The sequence below is a fragment of the Myotis daubentonii genome, chromosome 21, assembly GCF_963259705.1.
Source record: "Myotis daubentonii chromosome 21, mMyoDau2.1, whole genome shotgun sequence".
NCBI classification, from domain to species: Eukaryota; Metazoa; Chordata; class Mammalia; order Chiroptera; family Vespertilionidae; genus Myotis; species Myotis daubentonii.
This window is the reverse complement of record NC_081860.1, coordinates 3828166-3844739: the sequence shown is the minus strand read 5'-3', so window position 1 is coordinate 3844739 and position 16574 is coordinate 3828166. Positions and strand designations below refer to the sequence as shown.

The 16574-nt window shown below is 48.0% G+C and overlaps 2 protein-coding genes across 2 annotated transcripts in view; both read left to right on the top strand.

Annotated features, from left to right (window-relative positions):
- The window catches only part of LOC132222885 (zinc finger protein OZF-like), a 782465-nt gene that overhangs the window by 9122 nt on the left and 756769 nt on the right, over positions 1-16574 (top strand). The window lies entirely within an intron of this gene.
- The window catches only part of LOC132223010 (endophilin-A3-like), a 36164-nt gene that overhangs the window by 9071 nt on the left and 10519 nt on the right, over positions 1-16574 (top strand). The window contains exons 2-5 of the mRNA XM_059678405.1: positions 5739-5807; positions 7805-7877; positions 11468-11611; positions 14563-14696. Coding sequence (XP_059534388.1) covers positions 11488-11611; positions 14563-14696 — 258 coding nt within the window. The 5' untranslated portion in view covers positions 5739-5807; positions 7805-7877; positions 11468-11487. The remainder of the gene's footprint in view (positions 1-5738; positions 5808-7804; positions 7878-11467; positions 11612-14562; positions 14697-16574) is intronic.

The following is a 16574-nucleotide window of genomic DNA, read 5'->3' as shown; positions in this document are numbered from 1 at the left end:
GGTAGGCGAATTCTTGAACCCTTGGGGTAATCGCGTCCAGGTTAATTGTCCACTGTAGCCCTCCTCCGGGTCATGCCACTCGAAGACAAACAAGGGTTGGCTTTGAGGCACCAGCAGCAGGCTGAAAAAGGCATCCTTCAAGTCTAATACAGTATACCAGACTCTAGAGTAGCCGTGGGCAAACTACGGCCCATGGGCCGGATCCGGCCCGTTTGAAATGAATAAAACTAAAAAAAAAAAAAAAAAAAAAAAAAGACCGTACCCTTTTATGTAATGATGTTTACTTTGTTTTTTTTTTTTTTTTTTTTTTTCAGTTGATCAGCAGCAATGATGTTTACTTTGAATTTATATTAGTTCACACAAACACTCCATCCATGCTTTTGTTCTGGCCCTCTGGTCCAGTTTAAGAACCCATTGTGGCCCTTGAGTCAAAAAGTTTGCCCACCCCTGCTCTAGAGGGTGCCAAAGAGCTTAGGAGAGTGTATGCGTTAGGAACAGTTGGGTGTATATCCATGACTCTTTTATTTACTTCCTGGAGGTCCTGTACTGGTCGGTAGTCATTCGTGTGAGGCTTCCTGATTGGCAGGAGGGGGGTGTTCCAGGCAGATTGGCACGGAACCAGTACCCCTAGGCTTCGCAGTCTCCGAATGTGAGCTGGATTCCTTTCCAGGCCTCCTGAGACATAGGGTACTGCTTGACTCTTACCGGGCCTTCTCCTGGTTTTAGCTCTACCAGGGTTGGGGCCCTGTGGGCGGCTAGTCCTACACCTCCCCCCCATCTCCGCCCAGGCTATGGGGAATTCTTGTAGCCATCTATCCATGTTGCTTTCTACTGGGGGTGCTCCCTGGTGGAGGCGTACTTATCCTCCAGTCTTAGAGTCAGAACTTGGATGGGGTGGCCTTTACCATCGGTGACCTGGGGCCCCCCTTGTCTGAAAGTTATCTGGGCTCCAATCTTGGTTAGCAAGGCCCATCCTAATAGGGGGTAGGGGCATTCCGGTATCACCATGAAGGAGTGGGATACCCGGCCTGTTCCTAGATCGACCGTTCTTTGGGTAGTCCATGAATACTGGCTCATGCCAGTTGCCCCCTGTACCCAGGATTTCTTGTTGGCTAGCTTCCCCTGAGGTGTGCGGAGGACCGAATGTTGTTCTCCGGTGTCAACGAGGAAGTCAACTAGGGTCCCCTCCACTCTAAGAGTTACCCTGGGCTCGGGGAGGGGATCCGAACTCCAAATCCCCTAATCACTCAGCTCCTCCAGCTCTAAGACTCCCACTCGGTCCACCTTGCTTCCTTTCTTGCCGGCCTTTTTTGGACATTCTCGGACCCAGTGTCCTATCTCTCTGCAGTAAGCGCACTAATTCCTCTGCAGCTTCTTTTTCCCACCCTGGGCGGCCCCCTTACCTCGCTCCTGGTCATCGGCAAGTTGGCGAAGGCGGTGGGTCCTTTCCTCAGGGGAGTCTGCGGTGGTGGCTAGCAGAATCTTGGCCAGGTTTCGGGTCTGCTTGTCACTGGCAGTCACCATGGCGCAGGCCTGCCTATCCTCAGGAGGCTCCTGGTTGTTATACACTTTCTCAGCTACTTCCAGCAAGTCATGCAAACTCTTTTCTCCTAATCTATTTACCCTTTGCAGTTTCTTTCTAATGTCTGCAGCCGGTTGGTTTACAAAACTCATGATTACAGCTGCTTTACTATCAGGAGCCTCTGGATTCATGGGGGTATAAGTGTTGTATGCCTCCATGATCTGTTCTAAAAAGGCAGCTGGAGACTCATCCCTTTCCTGCTATAGATTCCCTACCTTGGTCAAATTGGTGGGCTTCCTAGCAGCCATTCGGAGACCCCCCATTAGAGTCTGGCGATAGACCCGGAGCCTCTCCTTACCGTCTGCCGTGTTGAAATCCCATTTAGGCCTGGTCAAGGGAAAAGAAACATCTATTAGGGCCTGGTTGGTGGTTGGGTTCCCGTCCACGCCTGGAACCACTTTCCGGGCCTCATTGAGGATTCTCTCTCTCTCTCTCCGTTGTGAACAGGACCTGCAAAAGCTGCTGGCAGTCGTCCCATGTGGGCTGGTGGGTGAAAAGGACAGAGTCTAATAGGTCAATGAGCCCTGCTGGCTTCTCGGAGAACTTAGGGTTCTGTGCCTTCCAGTTGTAAAGGTCACTAGTGGAGAAAGGCCAGTAGTGATGGGACTGATTGCCGTCCGCATCCGGGGGCCCCGCGGCTCATAAAGGCAGGGTCTTGATAGTGGAATTGGGGGCTGTGACGGACAGCTCCCTCTGAGCCCTTTGTCTAGTGAGAGGCGGGCTTCCCACCGGAACTGTGGCCGCTCCTGGAACTCTGCCCCCGGCTGCTCCCGGAACTTTGCCCCCAGCCGCTTCCGGAACTCTGCCCGCTTCCCGCAGCGGGGCAGGATTGAATCTCTCCGGCATCCTAGGGAGCTGATACGGGGGAGGAAAAATTAACCCTTCTCCAGTTCCTGCCTGCAAAACCGGGTAGAGGGGAGCTGGAGCTGACGGCAGGGTGGCTTTCTTCTTCTCCTTCTTCTTTTCCACTTTCTGCAAGGCAAGAATGGGTTCTGGCTCCGGAGGGCGCGGGGCTTGGAAGGGCTTGAGCCAACAGGGCGGGTCCTCCACGAGGGCCTGCCAAGTAATAATGTAAGGGAATTGATCGGGATGACCCTCCTCCGGCCAGGAGACAACTTCTCTGACCCGGCGGATGGTGGGGAGATCGAGAGTCCCCTCTGGTGGCCACCCAACATTGAGAGCCGGCCACTCACTGGAACAGAAAGTTTGCCAACGGCCCTTTTGCACCTCTACACTAAGGTTGTTAGCCCTTCCCTTAACCTCTTTGAAATGATCAACCATAATACTTAAAGGAGTAGTTTGGGTCTGTCCCGTAACGTCTGTCCAGTAAGTCCACAAAGTTAGACAGAAAAACACAGAAAACAGACAAACAAAGACACTCAAGAACAGCCTTCCGACCCTGCAGAAACAAAACCAAAAGCTAGACAATGGCCGTACGCCAACTGGCGGGAGCGACCCGCCTCGTCTCAGATTTTCGAGGGGAACCCACTCCCCTTGTGAGGGGTTTCCGCACCCCTCCAGATGGAGGATCGGAACGTCCTCCGACTCCTCCCGCCTGTGGTCCCCCAGTGTGTCCACCTAGACTGCTTCAGGCACTACAGATTTCAGAAACGAGCTTGCACAGAACAGAACACACAACGACACAGACACCTACCGTGGTCAGTCAGACTCTCCGGATCGGGGTCCCTCATGGGTTTTGGGGATCTCGGACGAGCCCCCAAATGTTGTGCTCAGATTTCGGGGTCCCCAAATATTGACCACCAGGGAGCCACGTCCAATGTAAAAGCAGAGAGTCTTTATTCAAGTCCGGGCTTGGCTCCCCCAGCCTCCTTACCGACTCAGCCGCGAGACGAGAGAGCGCGAGCCCCAGGAGAACAAAGGTTATATAGGGCTAGTCATTTAGGTGGGCTTAGGTAAGTGACGTGGGTTACAGAGATTGGTCAGGGTTTTTCAGCAGGGTCTTACAGCACAATGGTCAGGAAGTGACCAACACATTCTGAGGTTTGAGCCATCCCCCATTTTCTGATTGGTCAACAGCGACGCATAGGGAACATCCTATGGTATAGCCTTATTAGGACCTTAGCTGCCTTCCTGGAGCTTCATTGGCCCACTCAGGCGGTGGTTGGGGGAGTTAGGATATTTCTGGCATTCCTGTGGTCACTCCCAGTCGGGGGGCGGTCAGGCTGAAGACCCAGCTCTACAAGTATGGAAATAGTTCTGCTTTGTTCTTTCAGGCTGCAGACATCTTTAAAAAATTTATTGATTAGAGAGAGAGAGAGAGAAACAGTGAGTTGTTGTTCCACCTATGGATGCACTCATTGGTTGATTCTTGTCTGTGCCCTGACCAGGGATCCAACCCCCAACTTTGGTGTGTGGGGACCATGCTCTGACCAACTGAGCTGCCTGTCTAGGGCCTGGGGAGTTGTTTGGTTGTCATGAGGGGGTGTGGGCACTGCCAGCATCTAGTAGGTGGAAGCCAGGGAGGTGGTTAACCATCCCGCAATGCACAGGCCAGCTCCCACCACAAAGGAAGTTCTGGTCGCCCGGCCGGCTACATGTCTCAGTGGCTGAGGGTCGACCTATGAATCAGGAGATCAGGGTTTGATTCCCTATCAGGGCACATGCCCTGGTTGCCGGCTCCATCCCCAGTAGGGGGCATGCGGGAGGCAGCTGATCTCTGATTCTCTCTCATCACTGATGTTTCTCTCTCTCTCTCCCTTCCTCTCTGCAATCAATAAAAATATATTTTTTTAAAAAGAATGTTAGGTCTAAGTATCCAAGTGCCAAGATCCAGAAACTCTGCCTCACAGCCTTGTTTTTCCTCCTGCCTCCTGCTGGAAGACCTTTCCCTCCAGGCTGCCCTTTAAATGCCCTCCTTCCTTAACAAGCCAGCTCAGATGCCCCGCCTCCTGGGAGCCAGGCCCCCAGTGATCCCCACCCCCACCTCCCAGGCTCTCAGAATCCCTCTGGGGAGTCCCCGAAATTCCCATCACAGGGGATGATTGCAATAGTATGAATCCAAGACTAGCCTCTTCCATTGTTTTCATTGTCCCTCGTTCTTTACTTGAATGTCTTTATAGCAACTCTGATGGAACTCTGGCTTCAGGGATGACAAGGATCCCTCTTATTTGTTTTATTTTTTGTTGTTTTTTGCTTTGTTTTGTTGGTGTGTGTATTTTAAATATATTTTATCGATTTTTTACAGAGAGGAAGGGAGAGCGATAGAGAGTTAGAAACATTGATGAGAGAGAAACATCTATCAGCTGCTTCCTCACACTCCATACTGGGGATGTGCCTACACATGCCCTTGACCGGAATTGAACCTGGGACCCTTCAGTCTGCAGGCCGACGCTCTATCCACTGAGCCAAACTGGTCAGGGTGGTGTGTTGTTTTTTTAATGTACTTTTATTGATTCCAGAGAGGAAGGGAGAGCGAAAGAGAGAGAGAAACATCAATGATGAGAGAGTGTCATGGATCAGCTGCCTCCTTCATGCCCCACACTGGGGATTGAGCCTGAAACCTGGGCATCGAGCCCGAAACCTGGGCATCTGCCCTGACTGGGAATGGAACTGTGACCTCCTGGTTCTTAGGTCGGCCCTCAACCACTGAGCCACACCAAATGGGCAATCAATTTTTTTTTGTTTCTACTGGAGCCTAAATGTGCTTTCACCTACAGTAAGAGCATAATAAACATCTGTTGAGCGAGTGATATTGTGTACCTTAATATGTTCTCAGATATGGTTACTCCTTCCAGTAATTTTCTTAAAGAACTGAGTCCAAAAAAAATCCAACAGGCCTGGCTAGAGTGACTCAGTGGTTGAACATGGACTGTTGAACCAGGAGGTCTGGGTTCAATTCCCACTCAGGGCACATGCCCAGGTTGGGGGCTCCATCCCCAGTGTGAGGCATGCAGGAGGCAGCTGATTCATGGTTTCTCTCATCATTGATGTTTCTCTCTCCCTCTCCCTTCCTCTCTGAAACCAATAAAAATACATTTAAAAAACAAAGAAAAAACAAATACAAAAAAGGCTGAATCTGAGAGTGTTTGTGTGTGTGTGTGTGTGTGTGTGTGTGTGTGTGTCTGTGAGAGATAATTTGTTTCAGATACTGTGATCACAAATCATATATTATAATTATTTGTCTTTATTTCTGCAGCTAATTAGGGAAAAAATAAATGACATTGAAGGCACAAAACTAGATGACCACTTTCTTGACTTAGAAAGGGTAAGAGCATTTTAATGTCAATTGTGTAAAGAATGTGTCTCATCACATTATCTCACTCCTATGTGGAGTCTAAGTAACAAAATAAACTGATGATCAGAGTGGATGCAGAGACAGGGAAGCATGGAACAGAGTGTGGAACCTCAGAGGCAAGGCAGGGGAGGGTGGGTGGTGGGAGGTAATCAACCAAGGACCTTGGTTGGCCCAGGGACACAGACAATGGGGTGGTGAGGGCCTGAGTCGGGAGGCAGAGGTGGAATGGGGGAAAAAGGGGACATATGTTTTACTTTCAACAATAATGAATTCTTTTAAAAAAGAGAGAAAGAAATCTGGTGGGAAAAATTTTTAAAAAAGGAAACAAATTTTGACTGTAGTTGTGAGATGAGACACGCCGATCCTTGGAAGAGAGTGGAGTCTAGGATGCTCATACACAGGAGTGCATCCTGAAACCCAAAAGGCAGTTTATTCCCAGGTCTTAGTCCAAATGATGACTCTTGATTATGAAGGATCCTGGATACGGCTTGCTGGTTCCCTCTAGTGGACAAAACTCAGAATGTTCGAAAGATGGGCAGTTTTTTTTCCCCATCTAATACTAGAGGCCTGGTACACAAAATTTGTGCACAAGTAGGGTCCCGAGGCCTGGCCGGTGATCAGGACCAATGTGTGGGGCGACTGGCAGGGTGATCAGGGGGCCCTTGTGGGCACCACTTTGGGTGGCCTGGGGCCTGCGGGCTGGGGACAGCTACTGTGTTGAGCATCTGCCCCCTGGTGGTCAGTGCGTGTCATAGTGACCGGTCGTTCTGCTGGTTGTTCCGAAAATTCAGTTAATTTGCATATTAGGCTTTATTTTATAGGATATATATTTTTATTGACTTCAGAGAGGAACGGAGAAGGAGATAGAAACATGAATGATAAAATAGAATCATGGATTGGCTGCCTCCTGCATGCCCCTCACTGAGGATCAAGCCCACAACCCTGGCATGTGTCCTGACCGAGAATCAAACTGTGACCTCCTGGTTCATGGGTCAGTCGATGTCAAACACTGAGGCACATTGGCTGGACAAGATGGGCAGTCTTGGCAAGCAGTTAAATAGCCCAAGCATTGTGGTTATGCGCCTTGGAGAGTCAAGAGTGTGTTTCTGGGCAGAGATCCTCATATGCATACATATTGATGCCCCACATGGAAGCCCTTGGTGCATTCCCTGGGCACAACAGCTGTGTGGTGCATCACCAGGTCCTGGCACTGTCCTCCAACTGGCCTGAGGGCCTGGTGGGCAGGTTCATCTTTTCTGACTATGACACAGGGTGACACCCAGCCCTGCTCACCTTGCATTTCTGTTGTGACAGTTATGCAGAACATTCATGCATATGAGAGCGTTGGGGAAGTATGATGGGACTCTTCTTTTTTTTTTTTTATGTGTTTTGCCTGATTGGTCTAAACCAGGAGGTCACGGTTTGATTCAGGTCAGGGCTCAGTCCCCAGTAGGGGGCATGCTGGAGGCAGCCGATCCATGATTCTTTCTCATCGTTGATGTTTCTCTTTCTCCCTCTCCCTTCCTCTCTGAAATCAATAAAATATATATATATATTTTTAAAAATGTGTTTTTTTTTTTAATCCTCAGCTGAGGATATGTTTTATTGATTTTAGAGAGAAAGGAAGAAAGAGAGTAAGAGAGAAATATCAATGTGAGAGAGAAACATCTCACTACCTCCCATATGCACCCTAAGGTCACAGGGATTGAACCTGTGACCTTTCAGTGTCCAGGATGACCCTCCAAACCACTGAGCCACCAGCCAGGGCATGTCAGGACCCTTAACAGAAATGATTGTGATGTTGTCCCTGGTCCCCTGTTTGGAACATCCCTGGGGCCCCCAGGAATCGCCAAGGTCCTTTGTTTCCTTCCCCTTGTCACTGTCGAAAATCATGTCTGTGTTTTCCTGTGAATTCACTGTTTGTCACTTACCAACATTTTATGTGATTTTTTTTTTTTTTTTTTTAGAAAATAGATATCACCAATAAAGCTGTTACAGAAATTCTTTTGAAAGCCACAGAATACATTCAGCCCAATCCAGGTAACATGGGACAATTTCTGGAACTGTCCTATGGCCCATTCACGGTGACCCATGCTGACCACCCACGTCAGCTGGGCCCTCCCTCGATGTGATCTAGAAACAATGCCCTAAGGGTTTCAATCATGAAATGTGGTTTTGGGTGTGTTTTTTTAAAAAATATCTTTTTATTGGAGAAACCAAGATGGCAGCATAGGTAAACACCGGAGATTGCTGCCTCACACAACCACTTCTAAAATACAACTAAAAAATGGAATGGACATCATCCAGAACCACAGGAAGGCTGGCTGAGTGGAAATTCTACAACTAGAAGGAAAGAGAAAAGCATACCGAGACTCAGAGGAGGTGCGGTGCGGAACTAAAATACAAAGATGCGGAGGTGCATGCGGAGAGGGGCTGGCGGCTGAGGACAAGATTGTCTTTTTCAATTGGGAGCGAGTCTCAAGCTCTGAGCTCCAATTCTGGGCGAGTCTCTGGGGACCCAGACTCATACAGGAGAAGCGGGACTGTCTGGCATTGGTCAGAACTCGAGGGCAGCTTTCTCTCGAGGCACTCGCAGCGATTCCCGGGGCCTCTGAGGGCAGGACTGAGAGCAGCCATAACCGCTCACTCCGCCCGCCCTGTTGATCCCCTGGGGCCCTGCCCCGCCCAAGCCGTGCAGGAAGACTTTTGCATATGAAAGGCCCAGCCCTTTGTAATCTGAAAATTACTTAACAAACTGCAGCTGGCCTTAGGCCCCAGGGCAACTTGCATTGCTTTACAGCTGGCTTCTGCAGGGTAGCCTCAGGCAGAGGCTAGATTAGCACCTCCTTACGTCCAAGAGCCAGTGTACCCAGTGGTCAGAGTGGGACCATCCAATTACAACTCCTCAGATCCATTAGGGACACACTCAGGGGGCAGACTCAGTGAGCACCAAAGCCCCACTGAAGCAAGTCTTGCCCCAGAAGGGTGTCTTCAGCACAGAAGTTCTCCTACTGTAGACACAGCTGATTCTCACAGCCAATTGGCCTGAAGGTCAATTCCTCCCAGTGTTACCTACAACAATCAAGGCTTAACTACAACCAGACTGTACACAAAGCCCACAAGGGGGTGCACCAAGAGTGTCTACCTCAGGTAATTGGGGAGGCTGAGCCACTGGGTCCTATAGGACACTTAGCACAGAAAGCATAAAAAATGCGGAGACAAAGAAACAGGACACAAGTGACAGAAATGGAGGAAAGCAAACTACTGGATATAGAGTTCAAAACCACACTTTTAAGGTTTTTCAAGAATTTTCTAGAGACCACCGATAAACTTAATGAGACCCTCAAGAAATCTAGTGAGACCCTCGATGTTGTGATAAAGGACCAACTAGAAATTAAGCATACACTGACTGAAATAAAGAGTATTATACAGACTCCCAACAGGCCAGAGGATCGCAAGAATCGTCAAAGATTTGAAATACAAGGAAGCAAAAACCACCCAACCGGAAAAGCTAACTGAAAAAAGAATCCAAAAATACGAAGATAATACGAAGATAGTGTAAGGAGCCTCTGGGACAGCTTCAAGCGTACCAACATCCGAATTATAGGGGTGCCAGAAGAAGAGAGAGAGCAAGATATTGAAAACCTATTTGAAGAAATAATGACAGAAAACTTCCCTACCTGGTGAAAGAAATAGACTTACAAGTCCAGGATGCACAGAGAACCCCAAACAAAAGGAATCCAAAGAGGACCACACCAAGACACATCATCATTAAAAAGCCAAGAGCAAAAGACAAAGAGAGAATCTTAAAAGCAGCAAGAGAAAGACAGTCAATTACCTACAAGGGAGTACCCATACGACTGTCAGTTGGGTTTTCAACAGAAACTTTGCAGGCCAGAAGGGAATGGCAAGAAATATTCAAAGTGATGAATACCAAGAATCTACAACCAAGATTACTTTACCCAGCAAAGCTATCATTCAGAACTGAAGGTCAGATAAAGAGCTTCACGGATAAGGAAAAGCTAAAGGAGTTCATCACCACTAAACCAGTATTATATGAAATGCTGAAAGGTATCCTTTAAGAAGAGGAAGAAGAAGAAAAGGGTAAAGATACAAATTATGAACAACAAATACACATCCATCAACAAGTGAATCTAAAAAGCAAGTGAATAAATAATCTGATGATCAGAATAAACTGGTGATTATAATAGAATCAGGGGCATAGAAAGGAAGTGGACTGACTATTCTTGGGGGGGAAAGGGGTGTGGGGGATGTGGGAAGAGACTGGACAAAAATCATGCACCTATGAATGAGGACAGTGGTGGGGGAGGTGAGGGCAGAGGGTGGGGTTGGAACGGGTTGGAGGGGATCTATGGGGGGAAAAAAGAGGAACAACTGTAATAATCTGAACAATAAAGATTTAATTTAAAAAAATATATTTTTTTATTTACTTCAAAGAGGAAGGGAGAGGGAGCGAGAGGGAGAGAAACATCAATGATGAGAGATAATCATTGGTCCGTTGCCTCCTGCATGCCCCCCACTGGGTTTCAAGCCCACAACCTGGGCATGTGCCCTGACCAGGAATCAAACCGTGACCTCCTGGTTGACAGGTTGACTCTCAATCCCTGAGCCATACCAGCTGGGCCCGAAATTCGTTTTTTTTGATGTCTACTCTCCAGCGACTCTGTGATTGCCTGGGCTGATGAGTGCAGAGTGGATAATCCTGGGACCCGTTGGGAGGGCTCCTGGGCCAGCAGCTGGGCACTGCTCAGCAAAGACATGTAGGAGACCCTTCAGAAACCTACTCAGCGTTTGTAAATGCTTGCTGCTTACTTAGTCATTTCCACCTTTTTTACTTATCTTTGTTGTTAATCCTCACCCAAGGATAGTTTTCCATTCATTTTTAGAGAGAGTGGAAGGGAGAGGGGGAGACAGAGAGAAACATTGATGTGAGAGAAACACATCGATGGGTTGCCTCCTGCATGTGCCCGACCAGGGCCGAGGAGCCTGCAACCAAGGTTTGTGCCCTTGACCAGAATCGAACCCGGGACCCTGCAGTCTGCAGGCTGACACTGTATCCACTGAGCCAGACTGGCTAGGGCTCATTTACTTTTTAAAATATATTTTTATTGATTTCAGAGAGGAAGGGAGAGGGAGAGAGAGAGATAGAAACATCAATGATGAGAGAGAATCATGGATCGGCTGCCTCCTGCACTCCCCACACTGGGGATTTGCCCACAACCTTGGCATGTCCCCTGACCCCAATCGAACTCGGGACCCTTCAGTCCGCAGGCAGGCCAATGCCCTATCCACTGAGACATACAGGCTAGGTATAAATTAATTTTGAGAGAGGGGGTTAGAGAGAGAGAGAGAGAGAGGTCCTGATATAGGCAAGGTGTGCACAATTTCCGTTTCCCACGAGACTGCAACCAATCAGTAGGCACCCACCTGGTTGACAAATCTGCCAATCACGGGAAAGACTAAATAGGTCACTGGGGCCCTTTGGCACCTCGGGTCTCTGACATGTTGCCTAGGGTGCCCTTGATCTTGCCGGCTGCATTTGTTGCATGCTCTGTGCCTGTCCCTCTGCCTTGTCCCTTGAAGGAATTACAAATGACCCTGTCTTGAAGCATGCAGAGCGAAGCTGGGAATGCTGAGCCCGATGTTGAAGATCCACAATCAGAGGAAGGCCTCAGCGTGCCTGCAGCCAGAGGGCCTGCTGGGCGACTGCATGCTCAAATACGGCCAGGAGCTGGGCGAGGACTCCATCTTCGGTGAGTGCACAGGGCCCAGAGGGTGGGACACAGCCTGTACCGCCTATAAGTTATACATGAAGCCTTTTTTTTTTTTTTGATTGATTTCAGAGAGGAAAGGAGAGGGAGAGAGAAACATCAATGATGAGAATCATGGATTGGTTGCCTCTTGTGTGCCCCCTTACTGGGGATCCCGGGCATGTGCCCTGACCAGTCATCAAACCGTGACCTCCTGACCTCCTGGTTCATAGGTCGACGCTCAACCATTGAGCCACGTAGGCTGGCCAGGAGATTTTTTTTGGTTTGTTTTTGTTAATTCTCACCTGAGGATATTTTTCCCATTGGTTTTTAAGGAGAGTGGAAGAGAGAGGGAAAGACAGAAACTTCGATGTGAGAGAAACACATCGATTGGTTGACTCCTTCATGGCCAGGTCCCTGCCTGAGAAGTGTGCAACCCAGGTACTTGCCCTTGACCAGAATCGAACCTGGGACTCTGGTCCGAAGGCCGACGCTCTACGCACTGAACAACACCGGCTAGGGCCGGGAGATGTTTTAAAGAGAATCTTCAACCTCATTGTGCACAGCTTCAAGGTCACCCACTTGCAAATTAATGTGGATTAGCTGTTGCCCAGGTACTGGGGGTCATTCAGGAAGAGCTGCCCTTTGCTGTCCACACTCAGCATGGCTGCCCGCCCTGCTGGGAGCTACCCATGTGACACTGCCAGGCTTCTTCCACACCAGGGAGGATCAGGTCGCCTTGCCCTTGGAAGGATCCAGGGTGTGGCCCCAGGAGGACCTGGCAGCAAAAGCTGAGATGAGACAGTTCATTCATTCCTATTGTCATCTGCATTGTTGGTGCTTAGCCCCGAGGAAGACTCAATTCTTTTATTGTTTACGAAGAGGGACTTTTTTCTGCAGCTTCTAAAAACCCTAGCGGTTCTCAACCTGTGGGTCGCGACCATCGGAAAACATATATAGCATATCAGATATTTACATTACGATTCATAACAGTAGCAAAATTACAGTTATGAAGTAGCAAAGAAAATAATTTTATGGTTGGGGGTCACCATAACAAGAGGAACTGTATTAAAGTGTCGCAGCATTAGGAAGGTTGAGAACCACTGCTAGGGCCAGTTGACAAAAACACATTGTGGTTTGTTTTTTAAAAAATTGATCTCCATCTAGTGGCCAGATTGGAAAGTGCCTCGGTATGTCAGCTGCCAGGTGAGTTTGATGTAGAAAAGGAGGGAGTAGAGAAGAAATGTAGAAAGTTTTTATTTTTAGCCCGGCTAGCGAGGCTCAGTTGTTGAGTTTCATTTTTTTACAAGAAAAAATCTTTTAAATATAACAATGTTACATCCAATAAACATTAGTATCTCAAGAGAAACGATCTTTTTTTAAAAATATATTTTATTGATTTTTTACAGAGAGGAAGGGAGAGGGATAGAGAGCCAGAAACATCGATGAGAGAGAAACATCAATCAGCTGCCTCCTGCACACCCCCCACAGGGGATGTGCCTGCAACCAAGGTACATGCCCCTGACCGGAATCGAACCCGGGACCCTTGAGTCCACAGGCCGATGCTCTATCCACTGATCCAAACCGGTTCTGGCAGAAATGATCTATTTTTTTAAAAAAATATATATTTTATTGATTTTTTACAGAGAGGAAGGGAGAGGGTTAGAGAATTAGAAACATCGATGAGAGAGAAACATCGATCAGCTGCTTCCTGCACACCCCCTACTGGAGATGTGCCTATAAACAAGGTACATGTACTTGACCTGAATCGAACCTGGGACCCTTCAGTCTGCAGGCCGACACTCTATCCACTGAGCCAAACCAGTTAGGGCAAGAAAAACGATCTTAAATATAATAGTACATGCAATAAACATTACTATTTCAAGAAAAAAAGGATTTTAATTATTATCATTATTACTAGGGGCCAAGTGCATGAATTTGTGCACCTTGAAAGGAACTGTGGGCTGCAAGGCTGTAGTGGGCACAGGGGTGGGTCTCAGCCCATCCTCCATGCCCCCTCCCGGTCCCTCCTGCCACGGCCCCCAAAGGCGCCTAGCGATTGGGGCTGGCGCTGGCAGTGGGTGCGAGCGGCGGCTCTGGCACCAGCAGCGGATGGGAGTGGGGCTGTCACTGGCAATGTGAGTTGCAGCTGCCAGCCTGGATCGCCCCTCAGGAGCAGGGGGAGGTGGAGAAGCCCTGAGGGGTGATTGCTGCTGGAAGCTACTGCTCGCACCTGCTGAAAGCACCAAGCGATGAGGACCAGCGCCGGCCACCAGCCGTGGGTGCCAGCAGTGGCTCCAGCACTGGCAGTGGGTGTGAGTGTGGCCAGCACTGGCAGTAGGTGTGAGTGCCAGGTGGTCCCGCGGCACGCAGGAGCAAAGAATTTTTAGTAACTACTAGCGGCTTGCCCTGATGACAGTGACTGGCACCCTGCCTTGGTCTGGTGCTCACCTGCTGCACCATCCCGCCATGGATGATGCCCTCCATGTTCCACACATGAACTCTGGTGATCAGCACACATCATAGCAACTGGTTGTTCCTGTTGTTCCACTGGTCTACTGGCATATTAGCCTTTTATTATATAGGATATTCAGTGGTTGAGTTTTGACCTAAGAACCAAGAGGTCACGGTTCAATTCCAGTCAAGCGCACATGCCTGGGTTGTGGGCTTGATCCCCAGTAGGGGCCATGCAGGAGGCAGCCGATCCATGATTCTCTCTCATCATTGATGTTTGTCTCTCTCTCCCTCTCTCTCTCCCTTCCTCTCTGAAATCCATGAATATATGTTTAAAAAAAAAAAGGAAGTTTTTGTTTGTATTTTTTTCCTCGTCAGTCCCTGAGTGAAGACCTTGTTAAATAAACCATCACCCACATACCTTGGGCAAGAAGTGAATAGCGCCGCCAACCTCCGTGCGCTCTGTGAACAAGCACTTTTTATTTGTTTTTCTGTGCCAGGCAGCGCACTGACTGATATGGGCGAAGCTATGAAGCTGATGGCGGAGGTGAAAGAATCCTTTGATATTAACGTCAAGGAAACCTTTATTGATCCACTCCAGTTAGTACACGACGAAGATTTAAATCAGATTTCGGTAAGTTTTCTCGGCTGTGAACCCCCGCTTTGTTACTTAAAATGATGTTTGTAGTTAAAACCATGGGGACATGTCTCTGTAGGGACCCAGTGAAAGCATCATCTTAGTGTGAGCGGCGAAACAGATAATCACTCAGTGATGTTCACCTGGCCCCCTGGGCAGGAGCCCCAGGAACCATGAGCCCTTTATCCTGTAGTTTTTTTGTGTGTGCATGTGTGTTTTTTAAGGTAAAGGTGTTTATTTATTTTAATACTTATCCGAGGATATTTGTTCCATTGATTTTTTAATTTTAATTTTTAAAAAATATTTTTATTTTTATTGACTTCAGAGAGGAAGGGAGAGGGAGAGATAGAAAGATCAGTGAGGAGAGAGAATCATTAATCGGCTGCCTCCTGCATGCCTCGCACTGGGGAGTGAGCCTGCCATCCGGCATGTGCTCTTGGCTGATTTGAACCCAGCACCCTTCAGTCCACAGGCCAGTACTCTAGCCACTGGGCCAAACCAGCTAAGGCTGTTCCATTGGTTTTTAGAATGGAAGAGAGAGGGAGAGACAGAGAGAAACATCCATGTGAGAAAAACATATCGCCTGGTTGCCTTCTGTTCACACACTGACCAGTACCCCTGCTGAGGAGGAGACTACAACCAGAATGGAACGCAAGACCCTTAGGTCTAAAGGCCAATGCTCTATCCACTGAGCGACACAGGCTAGGGCTAGCCTGTGGCTTATTGAAGCCAGCAAGAAACCAAGCTAAAGGTACTTATTTCCACAGCCATTACTCACAGCAAATGATTCTAAAACTGTGGAGTGGGTTTTCGACAATGAAAATCATAACATACTCATTGCATCTTCTTTTAAAAAATATATATTTTATTCATTTTTTACAGAGAGGAAGGGAGAGGATAGAGAGTTAGAAACATCGATGAGAGAGAAACATCGATCAGCTGCCTCCTGTACACTCCCCACTGGGGATGTGCCCGCAACCAAGGTACATGCCCTTGACTGGAATCGGACCCGGGACCCTTCAGTCCGCAGGCGGACGCTCTATCCACTGAGCCAAACTGGTTAGGGCTCATTGCATCTTTTTAAAAAATATATATTTTTATTGATTTAAGAGAGAGAGAGAAACATCAATGATGAGAGAGAGAATCATTGATCACTGCCTCCTGCACAACCCCTACTGGGATTGAGCCCACAACCCAGGCATGGGAATCAAACTGTGACCTGTTTCCTAGGTCAATGCTTGGCCACTGAGCCACAATGGCTGGCCTCATTGCCTCTTTTGATACATGGCACAAGTGGTCATTAATTTCCAGGACTTCATTTTATATTTGGAAAGCTTTCTAAAATGGCCACATGGAGCTCACATAAAAGAGGGTGTGTGTGTTTTGTTCATGGTAGTGTTTACTCAACTCATTCTGTAATTGTTGAGGAGCCTTATGGAAGACATATAAGTACTCCAGAACAAGCATGTCAAACTCAAAGCTAACACGGGCCAAATAAACAAGGTTTAAGTATATGTGGGCCACAAAAAAAAAAAGAAAAAAAGCTTCAATTTTTATAGAAACGTCGGTTTATTTCGATAGAGACATGTTGAATACAAAGGGCTGAAATAAATGAGTCATCATTCACATAAAATAATAGAACATTTTAATAAAAATTAATATTTTTTTCTTTTTTTTTTTTTAAAATATATTTTATTGATTTTTTACAGAGAGGAAGGGAGAGAGATAGAGAGCTAGAAACATCGATGAGAGAGAAACATCGATCAGCTGCCTCCCGCACATCCCCCACTGGGGAAATGCCCGCAACCCAGGTACATGCCCCTGACCGGAATCGAACCCGGGACCCTTCAGTCCACAGGCCGACGCTCTATCCAC